This window comes from Polypterus senegalus, unplaced genomic scaffold (assembly GCF_016835505.1).
Source record: "Polypterus senegalus isolate Bchr_013 unplaced genomic scaffold, ASM1683550v1 scaffold_406, whole genome shotgun sequence".
Lineage (NCBI taxonomy): Eukaryota > Metazoa > Chordata > Cladistia > Polypteriformes > Polypteridae > Polypterus > Polypterus senegalus.
Genome location: NW_024380280.1, coordinates 3,440 through 25,000, shown reverse-complemented (window position 1 = coordinate 25,000; position 21,561 = coordinate 3,440). Strand labels below are relative to the sequence as shown.

General features: G+C 37.4%; 2 gene segments (V, D, J or C); both read left to right on the top strand.

The window, feature by feature from the left end:
• The first annotated feature begins 609 nt into the window (after positions 1-609).
• On the top strand, positions 610-5,776 carry LOC120520122. The segment is given in 4 exon segments: positions 610-691; positions 768-1,080; positions 3,230-3,306; positions 5,616-5,776. Coding segments are annotated over 4 exon segments (600 nt in total).
• A 10,520-nt stretch (positions 5,777-16,296) lies between these two features.
• LOC120520121 lies at positions 16,297-16,781 on the top strand. The segment is given in 2 exon segments: positions 16,297-16,388; positions 16,465-16,781. Coding segments are annotated over 2 exon segments (366 nt in total).
• The last annotated feature ends 4,780 nt before the right edge of the window (positions 16,782-21,561 follow it).

Below are 21,561 nucleotides of genomic sequence, written 5' to 3'. Positions count from 1 at the left end.
TTCTAAAAGGACTCTTGCTGCATATGCCCAGTAACACAGGTTATGTCCATGTTTTCTTAATCTGTTAGTGTCCTGAAACCCATTATACATTGAAGGTTTTCTTTGTTTTTACGTATTAGGAAGTTTTTCAAAGTGCAAAAAACCAACTTCATATGCAAAAACTATTTCCAAGAATTAAATGGTGCTCTGCCAAACAATGAAGCTATGAAGAACCACCCAACATAATAAAGATCCAAATTGTGCCATTAAGGAAACATTATTTTTAAGACTGTAATAAAGAGATTGTTTGGGTAGCTTTGGCTGTGTCCTCATTAGTAGCAAAGTTCTCAAGAAAATTCTCTGTAGAATAAGAATCCAATATATTTAAAGTCATTGGAAGGGTGTTTTGTATTTCTAGTAAATTATTTCTACAACCTAAAACACATTCTTAAAAGTTTAAAAGCATTAAACCCCGTTGCCAATTCTTTGTTTTCTTTGACATGTTCATTTTGTGCGGCTTCTAGAAGAGTAAATTTGCATGACTGATTTAACCTTCCTCTTCTTAAATTTATGCAAATTCCATCTGCTATTTATTCCTTCTTGTCACTCCAGCAGTTTAATAAAGGAACTATATCTTAGTCCTTAGCGAGAGTTTTTTTTAAAATGGGGATTTTACAATTTCCTTTAGTTGTAATGGCATTAGGCTTTTATGGTAAGTGCCACATGAGGTTACTATATGATTTTGATGTTTTAATGCAAACCTTTAATTTATTTCTCTACTTTTTTAGGTGTTCAGGCTCAAATCACACTGAAAGAATCGGATCCTGTAACTCTACGGCCAGGACAGTCACATAAATTGTCGTGTAAAGCCTCCGGATTTACATTCAGTAGCTACGACATGGACTGGGTCCGTCAGCCTCCTGGTAAAGGACTGGAATGGGTGGCAGTAATAAGCAGTGATGGTGGTAGCCAGTATTATGCATCATCTGTGCAGGGAAGATTCACCATCAGCAGAGACAATTCCAACAACATGCTGTACTTAACCATGAACAACCTACAGACTGCAGACACAGCCGTGTATTACTGTGCTCGAGATACACAGTGAGAGAAGTGAAGTGTCTGTCATAACAAAAACTGAGGAACTATGCAACAAAATATGTGTACTATTATGAGTTATTAGAAAAATAACAGTCCTTGTGTTTGGAGAAAATATGTTTTTTTTTTTCAGCTTCAGAAAACCCACAAAACCACAGGGGCGTGTGTTCCAGTTCTATGAAGTGTGTGTGTGAAGTGTGGTTTCAGGATTCAGTGTAATTTAGCACTATTCGCTAAAATATGGGAACTTCTGAGATATTATCATTTTTATTTTGTCTGATAGCACAGTTTGTTTACATCAAAATACTGAATATATCATATGTATATTATCACAGTATCTTTTATATATATATTATTTTTTGTATAAGCAGGTATCTGTCAGACAGTAAAGGACTGAAAATAAATGCAAACACACAAATAGGCAGTGCAGTGGTAAACTATTGGCAGTGATGTATGTAAGAAGGACTTGTTGGAATAACTGAAGTACATTTGGTGCATTGAAATAAAGAACACAGAATAAATTCTTTGCCTATCTGGGATTCTCTTCTTTCAGGAGAAACACAAACAACACATATTAAAATCATTACAGGAGATTCAAAGAACCCTTTATTATTCACATAAATAAAAATGCCTGACAAACATACAGTAAGCTGGTTTGCTAAGCACCCCTCTTTGCAAAGCTACAAATGCTGACAAATTTATCCAGATAAGACCCCAATATTGTGGGCATGACTTGTGAAATAGATGAGCATATCTCAAATGGCACATTATTAATACACCTTCTGCTGTAACGTCATATTGTTTAGCTGAGCTAAAATTCAAAGTGGATATTGAAAAAGTGTATAGACAAGCCTACAGTGCCCTCCACAATGTTCAGGACAAAGAAATATTTTTCCTTGAATTACGCCTCTGCTCCAAATTCTAAAATTACAAATCAAACAATTCAGATGTGATTAAAATACACACTGCAGACTTTAATTTAAGGCTATGTGCACACAACACTTTCTCTACCTGATCCTCCCATTTAAGGGCTCCTAAATGTTTGATACAATCTGGACAATTGACATCATAGGTATTTGTGATTCCTCAGGTGTGTTTCATTGCTTCATTTGTGCAGGCATAAGATTCTTAGGTTTGCTTCTACCCTTTGGAGTTTGTAGTTATCATTGTTCAACATGAGGAACAGACATGTGCCAGTGAAAGTCAAAGGTGCCACTATAAGGCTGAAAAACAAGAATAAAGCCATTACAGACATCGGTAAAACCTTAGGACTATCTAAACCAACTTGTGGAATATCATTATGAAGAAAGAACGCAATGATGAGCTCAGTTATTGCAAGGGGAGTGGTAGGTCAAGAAAGATCTCAACTGCTAATGACAGGGGAATCCTCCCTATGGTAAAGAAAAAGTCCCAAATGTCTGTCCAACATGTCAGAAACAGTCTTCAGGAGGCAGATGTGGATGTGTCAAAGACGACTTTTGGCAGAAGACTTCATAAACAGGAATACATAGGCCACCAGGTAACAGCTGCCTCCCATTTTGGCAGAATATCTTTGCGCTATGTAAAAAAAAAAGAAGAACCCACAATTGTCTGTGAAATAACTTGAAACTGACAAAAGAAATTGGCAGCAATCATTGTTTATTCCATATCCAAAAAAAATCAAAATTTGCTTTAGAGTTTTGACTCAATATAATATTTCAAATAATAATACAAATTAAAACGGCAAAGACAAAAGTGATGAGACTCTTAACCTAATATTTTGTTGCATGACCTCTAGAGGCAATCACTACAAACAAACAATTTCTGAAGCTCTCAACGAGACTTCTGCACCTTCCAGAGGTCATTTGGCCAACTTCTTCTGAGCAAACTTCTCCAGCAGTGTCAGATTTGAAGGGGGCCTTCTCCAGACTGCTTGTTTCAGTTCTCTCCATAGATTTTCGACAGGATTCAAATCAGAGCTCATAGAAGGCTACTTCAGAATAGTCCAATGTTTTGTTCTTAGTTTTTCTTGAGTGCATTTAGCTGTGTATTTTGGATCATTATCCTGTTGGAGGATCTATGACATGTGTCTGAGACAGAGCTTTCTGACACTGGACAGTAAATTTCACTCCAGAATATTTTTGGTAATCTTGAGATTTCAATGTTCTCTGCACAGACTCAAGGCAACACACGTCAGACGAGGCAAGGCATCTCCAAAACATAACCAAGCCTCCTCCATGTTTCATAAAGAAGGTATGGTGTTTTTTCTTTGAAACCTTCAATTTTCAAGACACTTGCCAAAAAGTTCCAGTTTTGTCTTATCTGTCCAAAGACCAGAAGCATTGTGGCATGTCAATATGCATTTTAGCAAATTCCAGTCTGGTATTGCATGTATTTCTTTCCACAGTTCTTCTTTCATTGAGCCTGCTGTCTCTCAAAAATGAAAGGTGGTGCGATCAGACACTGATGGACGTTGACCTTGGAGTTAAGCCTGTATCTCCTTGCAAGATGGCCTTGGTTATTTGTCTACCATTCTCAATATCTTTCTGTCCATTCCGGGGTTGATTTTCCTCTTGCGGCTGCATCCAGAGACATTAGCTACAGTCCCATGGACGTTAAACTTCTTAATAATGACTCTCTCCTTTGATTTCTCTGATCCATGTTCATTGTGGGACACATTCAAAAGCAGAGTGACAACTTTCCTCCATTTAAATGAGCTGAAAGACTGATTGCACGATTGGAGACATGTGCGATGCTAATTAAAGAAAACAGCTAGTTTGAAACATCACTCTATCCCAGTTATTGGGGATGGTTCTAGGGTACCAACAAATGTGTATAGGCCATTTTAGAATATCTTTATAGATTAAGTAATACTTTATCTCTGTTCACACTTGCTTTGCTTTACTCAATGACATATTAAAGGCATGTTCTTATACAAAATTTAATTGTTTTTCATTAATCACTTTTCAGGAGGCATACAACACTTTTCCAGTGAGCTGGGAGGGTACCAGCAAATTTTGTCCATGCCTGTATGGAACACACATATTTAATAGCACAAACTATGCACTTATCTACTCTTCTATTAACTCTGCTGATGACAATTTTCACCTGAATACATGTGCACTGCCTCAGCTATCCAAACAAAGTGAAAGTGAGGAAATGGTCATTGATTTAGAAGTTTATATCCAAAACACAAAAGCAGAAGCAGGGATCAATCAAAGAGTGCAACATGGTCAGAAATGCCATTTACTAAAAAATTATGAGAAACCAACCAAACCTACTTTTTGGTGGATGTAACTGGGCATTCAAATTCAGTTGCATGAAAGATATGATTCTTGAATGGTATACAGCACAAAACTTGATTGTGTCTTTTGTGTCTGCTGTGTTCTCTTTACAAGCAAAAATGATAGGATTTACAATTCTCCATTTGTTAAGTGGCATAAAATGTCTGACATTATAGGCAAGAATGAACTCAAATGTTATCATCAAACTGCATTCAAAAGAGCTAAGGCCTATTGATAAACCTAACAGTCAAACATCAAAGAAAACAGACAAATATTAAACTCAGTTGCAGAGGCAGTGCTCTATTCTGGCCACCAGTGTATTGGTCTTAGAGGCAACAGTGAATCTGTGAAACCAAGAAACATTCTGTCTTTTATTGTCTGGGCAACCATGATGAAATTTTGAAACAACACATGAAGAACCCCAAGCTGAAAATATCATTTACATTTCACCTCAAACACAAAATGAGATCATAGATGTCATTGGAATGATACAGTCTAGCCTTGTTAAAGAGATCAAGGATGATGAGATTTACTCTGTTTTGGTAGATGAACTGGCATCTTATAATGAAGAACTGATGTCACTCTGCCTAAGATATACAGACAAAATTGAGAATATTAGAACTGGTGGAAATACTCACCTTGCAAAACATTACTGGGCAACACATTGCCATTGCCATAAGAGAGGTCCTGAGTCACCTGGGCATTGATATAGACAACTGCAGAGGGCAAGGCTATGATGGTGCAAGATATGAGCAGTGGCACCATTGGAGTCCAGGCTTTTGTTAAGAGGGATGTATCAAAAGCTGGATACATGAACTGCAGTGAGCACCATCTGAACCTCATCATTGCTCACTCTTGTTCCCTTCAAATAATGCATAATGCTCTTGACAGAATGAAATCCATAGTCATGTTTTTCACAAAAAGAACCAAAACAGAACATCTGCTGTCTGAGATTGTGGAGAAAATCACTGATTGACATCTGCTGTGTAAGATGGGCTTCCAGACACAGTGCATGCAGTCACTTCAACAGTACTTTGTCTCACAGTGAAACCTCTGGGAGTCATTGCCCTTAATCTTCATACTGAAGATTACAGAAGAGATGTAGCCACTGGTTGGGAGGGAAAGAAAAAAGCAGAGACCAAGGGTCTTCTGTCTGAACTTCAGGATTTTGGTTTCATTGTCACTTTTAACACTGCTTACCTGTACGTATCCCATGTTATAAATAAAATGTGTTATTATTATTTTATTATTATTATTTTTGTTATTATTATCTTTCAGACATCACTGTTAAACTATGGATCACATCACTTGATATAATGCAAGCATTTAGTATGGTTGATGAGCTGAAGAGCCTATATATTAGTTTGCATGAGAAAGTTGATGAAGACTTTCAAGAACCTACCAGCATGCTGTATGGCTTGCTGCTGAAATCAATGTAGAACCTGGAGTTCATCTCAGGCTCACTACTAAAGACATGCACAGAGAAAGCACTCCTGCAGAAAATGTAGAATACTACTTTAGGTGAAATATGGCTGTTCCTCTTCTTGACCACATCATGACAGAGTTTGATGCTCAATATACCTCTCAGCTGTGGTGGGTTGGCGCCCTGCCTGGGATTTGTTCCTGCCTTGCTCCCTGTGTTGGCTGGGATTGGCTCCAGCAGACCCCCAGTGACCCTGTGTTAGGATATAGCGGGTTGGAAAATGACTGACTGACTGACTATACCTCTCAGTCTGTCACCTTGTCAGCCCTGTTTGGGCTACTTGCCTCTCTCCAGTGCCAGAAAGGTATTAAAACAGATATTGCTGCTGCAATGTAATTTTTCAAAGATCACCAGGTGAAGTTTATGTGCTGAAGAGAAACAGTTTATGGTGGTTTGGACATGAAGACTGAAAGGCATAGGGATGACAGATTGAAGAGGTGCACCAAAATGTCGCTGGAGGGGACATGGTCTTAAGGGGTCAGGAGAATGAGGTGTTGGATGGTATGAAAAGACGAAGTTTCATTTCCCAAGGATGTTGAGGGCCATAGAGAGCAGAAGAAATGGATTTTATTAGAGGGACAGGCTAAATTGGGAAAAACTGGAAACTAGTATGATGATAGATAGATAGATAGATAGATAGATAGATAGATAGATAGATAGATAGATAGATAGATAGATAGATAGATAGATAGATAGATAGATAGATAGATAGATAGATAGATAGATAGATAGATAGATCTTTATTTGTCCACAGGGGAAATTTAATCACAGGATAGATATAACTGAAAAATAAACTTTCCTAAATGCATCTAACCATAATTGATAAAGTTTTCACTTTATGTCAAACTTTTGTTTATATCCCCTATATCTTGCACTGCTGCATATAGATTATGTAAATATCTGATACATAGGCCAAAACGTTCTGTCCGAACTCAAGGTAATGATCGCCACAATGGCCACCACTTAACAAATAAAGGAGCTTAAGAATAATATAAAGAAGGATATAAAGAAGATAGAAAGAAAGAAATAAAGTACATACACAAGACAAAAGAGAAGTTTCCTTTTAAATAATCGCTTTGAGGCAACCTTTAAAGGTATGCTAGAAAAAATTAAGGAACAAATACAGGAAAATGCATGTAAGTTTGAGAATAAACTTAGAGCATATGGTGCTCAGTTGGTAAAACGTTAAGCAAACATTCATAACTCGTATTGAAACAGCTGAACAACGGGCATCTACCACTGATGAAAAAGCAATACCTGCAAATTCTGAATGCAAAATACTCAGAGAGAGACTAGCTGCACTGGAAGATCGGATGCAGAAGGAATTATATTAGAATTGAAGGTCTCCCTGACAATCATAAAAGTCCAAACCCAGTGAAATTCGTAGGTGAAGTATTCTCTAAAACAATTGTGGAGGACTTCAAATCAAACACCGAGATAGCAGCAGCTTACCACATATGGGGATCAAATACCTCTAAACCTAGGACTCTCATCAGGCGTTTTGAAAAATTACAATTTAAATTACATGTAATGTTACTTCTCAGACAGATACAAGAGATTATATTTGAAAATAACCACATTAATATTTTCCCTGATTACTCACCTTCAACAGCGGCTAATCATTCCACATTTTACAACATTAAACAGTGCTTAATGGAAAGTCGAGATCAGATACAGCCTCTTGTATCCTTCCAAACTGAAAGTGGACATTCAAGGCAATCTCTACATTTTTACTTCTACAGAGGAAACAGAAAAAGAGCTAAAAAAACTTGATCCCGGCACTGATTGTTCCTCACATTTTATCCTTGAATGGCAAAGTAGATCATACCAGCTGTTTGACCCGCTTGCAATGATACTTGTACCATAATTATACATCCTATTTATTTCTCAGCCACATTTTGTTTATGTTTTAATAACAATTATATGCCTATATGTATGTATGTGTATTTTTTTAAGGATGCTGTTTAACATCATACCCTTGATTTATTGTATTAGGGCTTACAGTGCTTATCCAGGGCTACTGTTTAACATCATTCGCTAGGTTTACTCTCTCAAGGCAGTTCAAGATTGTATTTTATGCTTATATTATTTGGACTGTATTGTCAATAGATATCTCTGTTTTAATCCTTATACACTGCTGCTGGGGGGCTTATTTTGTTTTGGATGAGCTCTGTCTCTAGGTATGTCAGGGGAATTTTAAGTACCAATGTAACATTAGGCTTCATGACAATAACTCCTGGGAAAATTAGAAAGTAAGGTCAAACCTGTCTTATCTTAAGTTAACCCTTAAACTGCCACATACTTGGGGGTTAATGCACCCCTAGATGCCAAATACTTTTTTGCTGCACTTTTTCAGTAAACATCACAATTTACAAAGAAAAAGTGAAATTTTAACATAACACATTTTTTTCATGCAAAGAGCATCACAATTACTGCAACACTGATCATTTTACACACTGACAATGAACTGTAAAAACTATTTTAAAAAGTACTGGAACAATATGTACAAGGTGCAACTGACACATTTGATGAAATTCAGTAAATCACTGAGCCAAATGCCCTGGAACTGGCTTCACACAAGTACACAGACATAAACGCTGACGCTTGCTGGCAAGTCTACTGCAGTGGCTTAATCCCAGGTACATTGATGCTGCAGTGCAGCAGGGGGTGGCAGTGGTTATCAGCTGGCTAATCAATGAATGTATGTCACCAAATATACTCGGCTCCGGTGTGCTGGCAAATTGCATTGGGAACCAACTATAGCCAGTTCTGGCAGTTTAAGCGTTAAGACTCCAAATGACAACAAAAGTTCAGAGGCAATGTCTCCTTGACCAAATAGTTAACTTTGTGAACTGGAATGGTAAAGGGCTGAATCACGAATCAAAGAGAACGAAAGTATAGTCTCTCACCTAACAGGACTAAATGCTTAAATATTACTTTTACAGGAAACCCACTTATTTAGAAAGGACCAGTATCAGCTGTACAGAGACTGGACTGGTCAAATATTCCATTCCAGGTTTACAAAGAAAACCGAGAGGTGTGGGAATTCTTATACATAGAACAATTTCATTTGTAGTATCAGATGTAGTATCTGATCCTAAAAGGAGATATGTGATTGTCATGGGTGATTTATTTAACTGTAAAGTGATTTTGATAAATATCTACGCACCCAATGTCAATGATAGGGACTTCATCCAAAACGTATTTGCATCCATTCCCACTGTGAACACTCATAAAATTTGCTGGGTAATTTAATTGTGTTTTAAATCCAGACCTAGATAGGTCTCCTACCTCAAGGGTGATGACATCTAACACTGCAAAAATGATTACACAGTTTGTAACTGATCACAACTTATCAGACCCCTGGAGATTTCTAAACCCAAACTCAAGAGTATATTTGTTCTACTAACACATGATGCGGTTTAGTTTCACCATTCAGAACAGTTTTGCTTTTTTTGAATTTTAGATATTCTTGAGCATTTAATTTTTTAAAATAATGATAATTAAAAAGCAGATTTCAATTGTGAATTTACTGGAGCAGATTTTTAATTAATCTATATTGTACACTTTTCTAGGACTTTGAAAATGACAGGAATGATTGTCTCGGCCTAAATATCAAATATGCAATTGTATGCCTTTCACAGCATCCCAAAGACAGTGACCAGGCTGACTCCAAAACTCAGCTCCTTCTGTTTCCATGCACTTTTTCTGCAAACTGGACAGATCAGTAAGTTTGAATCTCCTGACTGTGACTTAGTGTCACTGGGGTCCTTTCTTTGCTATTTGACTGACTAATGCATATCCTTGTGTCTAATGGTGCAGGTACAGACCTCTCCTCTCTGCATTACAAAAACAGAAAAACACTAATATAAAATGTGCACACTGTGCAACTAAAAATGAGTTAGTTAAATGGTCCAAAGAATTTTCACTCTGATAGGTGCTTTGATTTCATGAGCCTTTCCAGCATCCCAAAGACAGTGACCAGGCTGACTCCAAAACTCAGCTCCTTCTGTTTCCATGCACTTTTTCTGCAAACTGGACAGATCAGTAAGCTTGAATCTTTCGTGGCTGTGACTTAGTGTCACCAGGGGTTCCTTTCTTTGTATTTGACTGACTAATGCATATCCTTGTGTCTAATGGTGCAGGCACAGATCTCTCCTCTCTGCTTTCCAAAAAACAGAAAAACACTGATCTAAAAATGTGCAAACTGTGCAACTAAAAATGAGTTAGTTAAATAGTCCAAATAATTTTCACTGTGATAGGTGCTTTGATTTCATGAGCCTTTCGATACAGTGTAAGAAAGAAGCAAGAAACAAAAACACTGCAAAACTATTCCTACACTCCTGTACATACAAACTTTATCCTCCTTAGCATTAAACCGAAGTGTCACTCGGGCTGTAAAAAACAGTGCTAAAAGCATTAATCTAAGAGTCACTCAGGTAACGGGATAGATGCATCTCACATTAGACCCAAGGATTACTCGGGCTGTAAAATTGCCAAAAGCGTTAGTGCCAAGTATTACCAAATAATCAATAACAAATAGAAAACAATAAAGCACAGTGATGAAATCTTCATGAGACTTTGTGCTAGACCTGACAGTAGGGAATGGTGTTATGTGACAAACACTTGATTCAGTATTAACAATTTAAACTGAACCCCAATGTTTTGGACACTTCCGACAAGACTGAATAATTTTAGAAGATTTTTGAAAAACTGCATAAAATTATTAATTTCCACATTGTTATAACTAAAGTGCAATATTTTGCTATTAAAATGCTGTGTTGCATATTCCAATACCATGTTGCAATTTTTTTCTTTTATTCATCTCAATGATGGCCTGACCAACCCCTCATCCACCAATGGCTTTCTTGAACATCCTGATTCAAATCTGTACAATTTGATGGATAGCCTGTTATTTACTAAACGAGAAGGGTGGTTCAACCTGGAAATGACACCACAATCCACTTTCTGTATTTCAGATTTTCTTGTTTTTGTAAAGATGTTTTGGAATATTGCAACTATTAGTGTTGTAATTTGGATAGAAAGTATAATTTTTTACCAACTGTATGTATTCTGGCAGTAAGTTCTGCCCTTCAAACTGATACAATGCCACTGGTTTCCAACAATGGGTATTTATGTTAAGGGCATTTATTTGAAGACAGTAGAAGTGGAGGAAAAAAAATCTTGTTTTTGGTACTACTTCAAAACAGTAAAACTAGAAGTATTATTTGTAGTTGTTTCATAACATTTTTTTTCTGGGTGTTTTTGACACATACACTAATGCTTTTATAGTATTTGGAAGCTTATTCTAGCATGTATGGTAAGAAGTATAATGTTTGAAATGTATTTTCTGGTAAACACGCTACTGCATTTTGCAACTTATTCTGCTGCAACCTAACTATATTTTCTTTAAAGGAAATTTCTTTCTATTATTTTGAATGGTTGAAATTGAATATTGACTGAAGAATAATGACGTTATAGCCAGTTAAATCAAAGTAGCAGAAAACAGACAAAAATGAGGATAAGTTTAAAGGGTGTTATAAAAACACAGACCAGACATCATAAAAAGGTTTGGGGCAACCACCTGTATAATATCCCTGGCTGCAAAAGGTTGTTTAAGTTGACAGCGATGTTTGCAATACTGAGTCCAAAACAGAAAAGATTTCTTGGTGGTAAGATGGCAGCTTTAAAGACCCATATAGGATGTGACGTTACCAAGGGGGCCGGACCCAGAAGTGACGTCATCGAGGGCCCGGAACCTGGCAGGATTTCTCAGGAACGGTCTGCAGGGAACTGAGAAAGACAGTTAGTGCACCCCACCGTTATTTGGTTGGATGTGGTGGCAGGCTATTTGCTGCACTATTTGGAAGAGGGTTAATTCAAACGGCCTTTGCCATAATGACACCTGTTCCCAGAGTGCCATAGCTTGACCCCAAATTGATCCCTTAGGATCGAATTTCCAAACTTTTATTCTCCCTGCCTGCTGGTCTGGGTCTAACCCATTTTTATCTGGGTCCTTCGTCCCAATGGGCAGCTCAGCTCTCTTATCCAAGAGAACATAATAAACCCTTTTTGTTTCATCCCCAGAAACCAGCCTACATCTTTATATCTCTTCTACACTCTCCTTCTGGTAAGATACTAGCCCGGGGTTGCACTTACAGAGCGGAGCCTGTACCGAGCCTTACCTGACCACCGGATGAATTCCACACCCAGAAACTCGGCCCTGATGCTTTCCTACCTGGCTTAAGTTTGGGTCCTGTCCCAGTCTCTTCTGGGACAAAATTCTGCCGAGTACGCCACTGTCATAAAAATACAGCCAAGACATTATAAAAAGGTTTGGGGCAGCCACTCATATAATATCCCTGGCTGCAAAAGGTTTTTTAAGTTGACAGCGATGTTCGCAATACTGAGTCCAAAACAGAACTGATTTCTTGGTGGTAAAATGGCGGCTTTAAATGCCCATATAGGAAGTGACGTCATCAAGGGGGTCGAACCCGGAAGTGACATCATCAAGGGCCCTGGGCCCGGAAGTGACATCATCGAGGGGCCGGAACTTGGTAGTATTTCTCGGGAACGGTCTGCAGGGAACTGACAAAGACAGTTAGTGCACCCCGCCGCCCCATGTCAGATGTGATATTACCATTACTTAAGCCATTCAGCTGCCTCCTAGTCACACGTGTGTGACAAGGGTTAAATATTAATATTTTTTCTTGAAATATGCTAGATTCTATTCTTTGTTCTATCATAAGAGATTTAAGAAGCCGAGAGGTGACCATTCAGTCCATCAAGCCTCTTTGTTTAGATAATGGCTAAGCTGTCCCATCATTCAGTTTAACTTGTTTGTGGGTGTAACTCATGAAGAAAAAGAAGAAGCTCACAAATTCCTTTGAATAAGAGATTGAAATGTAGTTCCATTGAATCTGACACTGTTGTCTTGACACTTACCTTGATTTTAGTGCTCCACATTACTATGTCAGCTCTCACCTTATTTCCAATTTAGAAATATAAGAGAACTATGGCTGTTTCACACTGCAGAGATTACAAAAATTCAGTTCATTTCAAATGTTACAAAATTTTTCTTCAGACAGAAAACCATCAACAACATGCAGTAAGTATATTAAGAAATAATATTGTAGATTTTGAAGACCTTAAAATTCAACTCAATCATATTTTTCTTAATTTAAGTGAATAAAATTCACAGGCTTGTTAGGCAGAATAGTCTCTTCTTTCCAAAATTGTTCTAATGTTTTTGTCAGAATGGAGAATTGTTATTGTTACAGAATGTTCTGCTACGTACTGTACATGCTATCCTCAAAATGCCCAGTACTATCAGAATATACTCCATTACAGTCCTCCTTAGAATTAAAATTGTAGTTTCAGAAAATAGATGAATTTAAAATTGATTGGTCATAATTACCCCAGTTGCCCTGCAATGGCGTGGGTCCCCATCTAAGGGCATTTTCCTACCTTGTGCCCAGTTTCACAGAGATATCCTCCAGTCTTCTATGACTCTAAATTGAATTAAACAGGTTTGAGAATGTTCTCCCTATGAGCCTACATATCTTAATATTGTGAATGATTTGCATATTTTAATGCAAATGTATGCACAATAAATAAATAAATAAATAAATAAATAAATAAATAAATAAATAAATAAATAAATACAGACTTTTGATATACCCAAGCCTCTACTCACTTTTAGTATAAGCAATAAACAGTAATAAAACGCCTTATTTATAGCTAATTGGCCAAAATATTTCTATTGATGCTTTTCACCTCTATGGGACAGAATTTGATTCTTGGCTTAGCCAGTGCTTTTATGATGTTTTCACCATGCACTTTATCTGGGTATTATTATTATTTGGCTGACACCTTTTTGCAAGGCAAAGTACAACATTTTAGAGATACAATGGGTAACATTGCTTTTGTTTTATTTCCCACATTTGGAGCACAGGCAGGCAAAGTGACTTGGTCACGGTCACACAGCATCAGGTATAGGACTTGATCCCGCATTCTCAGGGCGTGAAGTCTTAAGGCTTAACCACTACGCCCCACGGCCTACTGCAGTTTCTTTTACAATTGAAATACGTTGGCTTCTCAATACCGAGTAGCAGAAACAGAAGTTGTAATGTTGCAGTGAGAAACACTGTGTCAAACATTAATCATTTTACACTGGAAAAGGTGACATCTACAGTACCTGAACTGTCTAATGTGTCTTAAACTGTGAAGAGTTTACTGAGATGATTTTTAGCCATTAGAGTAAATAATTAGAATTTAATTTATCATTTCTGTTATTTAGATATCTTAGTGTAATACAAATTAATTCCCCTTTGTGTTTTCTCCTAATCCATCCATCCATCCATTATCCAACCCGCTACATGTATATCATAACTACAGGGTCACGGGGGTCTGCTGAAGCCAAACCCAGCCAACACAGGGTGCAAGGCAGGAAACAATCCCTGGGCAGGGCGCCAGCCCACTGCAGTGTTCTCCTAATGTGAAAGACAAAAGTTACCCTTCAACATTTCCTTTTTTTCCATTTTTAGTTCCCCTTTTCATTGTATCTGTCATAGTTAACACTAGAGTTGAATGACGTGTACATGTTATTAAACTGTTTTCTGTGTAATTTCTTTCTCAATTCCTTACTCTTTCACTGAGGATTTCAACTTGTTATGCTAAGTTGTATGATGCTATAAATTTTGAACAGCAGTTAAACAGAAAAACGCAGTGCCACTTGTTAAATTCACAAATGTACTCCCAGCAAAGATCTTAATCAGAATTTAGTGGGCATTAGTAACTCATGTTACCGTGTGCTCTTATTCTATGAGTTGAATTACATTTCTCCAGAACCAACCCCAGCCATAGATCAATGGAGATTTGAAGGTTTCATTAAACCCTCATGGCAGTTCTTTCTCCTAAAATACTGTACCACTTCTTTTTTGCTTTCTTTATAGTTATATTAGATAGTAGGTTGGAACTGGAACAACTAGGAAAGGAGCAGACTATTTAGTGGTACCGCACTGGGGACTGAATAAAAACTGCATTTTATAAAATGGAAGCCTTTAGAGTCCTTCTTCATAGGCTGCATCACATCCTGGTACAGCGCCTGCTCGGCTCCAAAGCGTGAAGCATTATAGAGTGTCATGAAAGTGGCACAGAACATCACTGGCACCCACCTGCTCTCTGTTCAGCACATATTCAAAACTCACTGCCTTAGAAAGCTAAACAAGGCAATTAAGAACCTCAGCCATTCTGCACACTTGCTTTTCTCACTCTTCCCTTCTGAGCCTTTCATCCTTAAACTAACAGATTCAAGTGCAGATTCTAGCAAGAAGTCGTAAGATTGCAGAAAAGTCATACACAGAACATATACTGTATATCTTTCATGTTGTGTTGTCCTTAATGTATTTATTTTATATTATATTTTGGTCAGCTGTTCTAAGGAGACATTCATGCAAGAATTTCATTGTACTGAGTACACATTACAATAAAGTTAATTTAACCTTCTCTTGTGGAGAAGCAAAAATAAGCTTTTATGTTATGTGCTCCTTCTCTTATGATAAACTGAATAAAGGCTTTTGCACTGCAGCTGCTGTACAAATGTTCATAAAGGAAATACTATCAGCCCTGTGCAAGGTGATATTCCAATACGCATCCCTCAGATCATAGTAAACTCTTAATAATAAAGGTGCCTCAGTGGCTCTTCAGAGCAATGCCATAATTGAACCATTACTGATTCCCTAAAGGTCTATCCATATGAAGGTACAATAAAGAACTTTTATTGAATTTAATCAGTAACAGGCTCCATGAATTGAATAACCTCAAATAGAGAATAACAGATTTGTGAAATGGCAGAGGGTCCTGATTCTAAAAGAACTCTTACTGCATATGCCCAGTAACACAGGCTAAGTCCATGTATTCTTTATCTGTTAGTGTCCTGCAACCCATCATACATTGAAGATTTTCTTTGTTTTTACAAATTAGGAAGTTTTTCAAAGTTCAAAAAAGGAACTTCATATGCAAAAACTACTTCCTAGAATTAAATGGTGCTCTGCCAAACAATGCAGCTATGAAGATCCACCCAACATAATAAAGATCCAAACAGTACCATTAAGGAAACATTATTTTTAAGACCGTATCAAAGGGATTGTGTTTGGGTAACTTTGGCCGTGTCCTCATTAGTAGCGAAGTTCTCAAGAAAATTATCTGTAAAATAAGATTCTAATATATTTAAAGTCATTGGATGGGTGTTTTGTATTTCTAGTAAATTATTTCTACAACCTAAAACACATTCTCAAATGTTTAAAAGCATTGAACCCCTGTTGCCATTTCTTTGTTTTCATTGACATGTTCATTTAGTGTGACTTCTAGAAGAGTGATTTTGCATGTCTAGTTTAACCTTCCTCTTTTTAATTTTATGCAAATTCCATCTGCTATTTATTCCTTTTTGTCACTCCAGCAGTTTAATGAAGGCACTATATCTTAGTCCTTAGTGTAAAAAAGCGAGAGTGTTTTTAAAATGGGGATTTTACAATTTCCATTAGTTGTAATGGCATTAGGCTTTTATGGTAAGTGCCACATGAGGTTACTATATGATTTTGATGTTTTTATGCAAACCTTTAATTTATTTGTCTACTTTTTTAGGTGTTCAGGCTCAAATCACACTGAAAGAATCAGATCCTGTAACTCTACAGCCAGGACAGTCACATAAATTGTCGTGTAAAGCCTCCGGATTTACATTCAGTAGCTACTACATGGGCTGGGTTCGGCAGCCTCCTGGTAAAGGGCTGGAATGGGTGGCAGAAATAAGCAATGGTGGTGGTAGCCAGTATTATGCATCATCTGTGCAGGGAAGATTCACCATCAGCAGAGACAATTCCAACAACATGCTGTACTTAACTATGAACAACCTGCAGACTGCAGACACAGCCGTGTATTACTGTGCTCGTGATTCACAGTGAGAGAAGTGAAGTGTCTGTCATAACAAAAACTGAGGAACTGTGCAAAAAAATATTTGCACTATTAGGAGTTATTAAAAAAATAACAGTCCTTGTGTTTGGAGAAAATATGTTTTTTATTTTCCAGCTTCAGAAAACCCACAAAACCACAGAGGCATGTGTTCCAGTTCTATGAAGTGTGTGTGAAGTGTGGTTTCAGGATTCAGTGTAATTTAGTACTATTTGCTAAAATATGGGAGCTTCTGACATATTATCATTTTTATTTTGTCTGATAACACAGTTTGTTCACATCAAAATACTGAATATATCTTATGTATATTATCACAATATATTTATATATATATATTGTATTTTTTGTATAAGAAGGTATCTATCAGACAGTAAAGCACTGAAAATAAATGCAAACACACAAATAGGCAGTGCAGTGGTAAACTATTGGCAGTGATGTCCGTAAGAAGGACTTGCTGGAATAACTGAAGTACATTTAGTGTATTGGAATAAAGAAGACAGAATAAATTCTTTGCCTGTCTGAGATTCTCTTCTTTCAGGAGAAACACAAACAGTACATATTAAAATCATTAGAGGAGATTAAAAGAACCCTTTATTATTCACATAAATAAAAATGCCTGACAAACATTCAGTAAGCTGGTTTGCTAAGCACCCCTCTTTGCAAAGCTACGAATGCTGACAAATTTATCCAGATAAGACCCCAATATTGTGGGCATGACTTGTGAAATAGATGAGCATATCTCAAATGGCACATTATTAATACACCTTCTGCTGTAACTTCATATTGTTTAGCTGAGCAAAAATTCAAAGTGGATATTGAAAAAGTGTATAGACAAGACTACAGTGCCCTCCACAATGTTTGGAACAAAGAAATGTTTTTCCTTGAATTATGCCTCTGCTACACATTTGAAAATTACAAATCAAACAATTCAGATGTGATTAAAATACACACTGCAGACTTTAATTTAAGGCTATTTGCACACAACACTTTCTCTACCTGGTCCCCCAATTTTAGGGATCCTGAATGTTTGGTACAATTGACATCAGAGGTATTTGTGATTCCTCAGGTGTGTTTCATTGCTTCACTAGTGCAGGCATAAATTACTTAGGTTTGTTACTACCCTTTGGAGTTTGTAGTTACCATTGTTAAACATGAGGAACATACATGTGCCAGTGAAAGTCAAAAGTGCCATTATAAGGCTGAAAAACTAGACTAAGCCATTACAGAGATCAGTAAAACCTTAGGACTATCTAAACCAACTGTGTGGAATATCATTAAGAATAAAGAACGCAATGATGAGCTCAGTAATTGCAAGGGGACTGGTAGGACAAAAAAGACCTCCGCTGCTAATGACAGAGGAATCCTCACTATGGTAAAGAAAAAGTCCCAAATGCCTGTCAAACATTTTAGAAACAGTCCTCAGGATGCAGAAGTGGACTTGTCAAAGACGAATTTTGGCAGAAGACTTCAGGAACAGGAATACAAAGGCCACACTGTAAGAAATAAAACACCAGTTAGTCACAAAAACAGGATGACCAGATTACAGTTCGCCAAAAGTACTTAAAAGAGCCTGCAGAATTCTGGAAAAAGTTACTGGCACACTTCTCTTCATTGATGATACTATAATGGCAGTGATACAATGATTTTTGATGTGTATGGAAACATCTTATCAGCTCATCTGATCTGACGATATGATAAACCACCATGTAAGAGCTGTCTCCCATTTTGGCAGCATTTATTAAGACTGTGAAAAAAAAAGAAATCTGTCTGAAATAACTTGAACCTGACAAAAGAAATTGGCACCATTATGTATTCAATATCCAAAAAATCAAAATTTACTTTAGAGATTTGACTCAACATAATATTTCAAATAATAACACAAATTAAAATGGCAAAGACAAAAATGATGAGACTCTTAACCTAATATTTTGTTGCATGACTTCTATAGGCAATCACTGCTAACAAACGATTCCTGGAGCTCTCAACGAGACTTCTGCACCTTCCAGAGGTTGTTTGCCCACTCCTCTTGAGCAAACTGGTCTCAGGTCTCCAGACTGCTTATTTCAGTTCTCTCCATAGATTTTCGACAAGGTTAAAATAATAGTCCATTGCTAAAAATAGTCCAATGTTTTGATCCATCCATCCTTTTCCGCTTATCCAAGATCGGGTCGCAGGGACAGCAGCTTGAGCAGAGATGCCCAGACTTCCCTCTCCTTGACCACTTCTACTAGCACTTCTGGGGGAATCCCAAGGCATTCCCAGGTCAGCCGAGAGATATAGTCCCTCCACCGTGTCCTGGGTCTTCCCCGGGGCCTCCTCCTGGTTAGACGTGCCCAGAACACCTCACCAGCCAGGCGTGCAGGAGGCATCCTGATTCAATGTTTTGTTCTTATTTATTCTTGAGTACTTTTAGCTGTTTATTTAGCTGCAGCCTCTTAAAAATAACAGGTGGTGCAATCAGACACTGACAAACTTTGACCTTAATTTGAGTTAAGCCTGTATCTCCTTGTAAGCTGGCCTTGGCTTTTTGTCTACCATTCTCAATATATTTCTGTCCATTCCGGGGTTGATTTTTCTCATGCGGCTGCTTCTTGAGTGGTTAACTACAGTCCCATGGGCATTAAACTTCTTAATAATGACTCTCTCCTTTGCTTTTCTGATCCATGTTCAGTGTGGGACACACGATAATTCCAAAAAGCAGAGTGACAACTTTCCTCCATTTAAATGAGATGAAAGACTGATTGCACGATTGGAGACATGTGGAATACTAATTAAAGAAAACAGCTAGTTTGAAACAAACAATGCACTTATCTACTCTTCTATTAACTCTGCTGATGACAATTTTCACCTGAATGCATATGCACTGCTCAGCTATCCAGACAATGTGAAAGTGAGGAAACAGTCATTGATTTAGAAGTTTATATCTAAAACACAAAAGCAGAAGCAGAGATCAATTAAAGAGTGCAACATGGTCAGAAATGCCATTTACTAAAAATTCATGAGAAACCAACCAAACCTACTTTTTGGCAGACATAACTGGGCATTCAAATTCAGTTGGCTTGAAAGATATGATTCTTGAATAGTATACAGCATAAAACTTAATTATGTCTTTTGTGTCTGCAGTGTTCTCTTTATAAGCAAAAATGATAGGATTTACAATTCACCATTTGTTAAGTGGCATAAAATGTCTGACATTATAACTCAAAGGTTGTCACCAAACTGCATGCAAAAGAACATAGGCCTTTTGATAAACTTAACAGTCAAACATCAAAGAAAACATACCAATATTAAACTCAGTTTCAGAGGCAGTGTTCTATTCTGGTCACCAGTGCATTGGTCTTAGAGGCAATAGTGAATCTGTAAAACCAAGAAACATTTAGTTTTTTATTGCTGGGCAACCATGATCAAATTTTGAAACAACACATGGAGAACCCCAAGCTGAAAAATATAATTTACATCTCAGCTCAAACACAAAATAAGATTATCGATGTCATTGGAATGATACAGTCTAACCTTGTTAAAGAGATCAAGGATGATGAGATTTACTCTGTTTTGGTAGATGAACTAGCATCTTAAAATGAAGAACTTATGTTACTCTGTCCACTATATATAGAAAAAATATTAGAATAATATTAGAATAGTTGGAATTATCCACCTTGCAAAAGATTACTGGGCAACAAATTTCTATTGCCATAAGAGAGGTCCTGAGTGACCTGGGGCCTAATGCATAACGCTGTGCATAGAAGTCACACTAAAACATGGTGTAAGGACAAAAGCGGAAATGTGAGTAAGCACAAAAAAATCCCTATGCATAGATCTGTTTTTTCGATAACTTCCGCTACATAAATCCCGGACAGCGTGAAAAGTAACACATATGCACTCGCCTGCTGGCAATCCCCAACTCCTCCTAGAATTACGCCTCTTTGAATATGCAAATCAATATAAATAGCCCTAAAGGTCAGCATTGTGTGAAATCATAATGGCAAAAGCACAGAGGATAATAGAAGAATTTCATTAATCCTAGCTTAATATGAAGCGGTGGGAGAATCATTTTGTTCTTGTCCACCAGCGGCTTGTTGATGATATTCGCAGCGCCAACAATCATTTCTTCCCTTGTAGGCCATGACACTTTTCTCCAATGATCTTGCTTTGCCCTGCTATCCCCCTGGCACATGAAGCAAGGTGTACTTTGTGTGTCCAGATTGCTGTCCAAGCAAAAAGTTCACCATCTTCAGATCAACACAAATCGACCACTGATGTTCATGATAACACATAAGATTTTTACATTTTCATATTCTTCTTTAAATTTTGTTGAGTGAGTAATGGGAAGAGACGCATAACGGTTACCATTGTGCAAGAGAACACATTTCAAGCTTCTAATTGAGCTGTCTAAAAAAGCCTCCAGTCTTCTGGTCGATATTCTGTTAGTCCCATTTGAAGTACAATTCCTGGGATATTACTGCAGTATACAAGTTCTTCCTCTTGGTTGAAATATGGGAGAAGCCTTTCTTCTCTTGTCCGATAGGCTGTAATTTTAACTTCCACCTTTATAAGATGTTGTTCATTAAGTCTGGACGCTAAAAGTTCAGATGCTTGCTTGGACAGATGTAAGTCTCAAATCAGGCCATTGAGTTCTTTTTGGCTTAATGGTTGAGGCGTCAATGAGCTTCCCTCAAATTCACTTCCACTGCTACTACCTGCCATACACTCCAATCCCTGCCTCTCTTCAGAGTCAGACAGTGGCTGGTTTGGTAGTCTGGTAAACACTGGTAT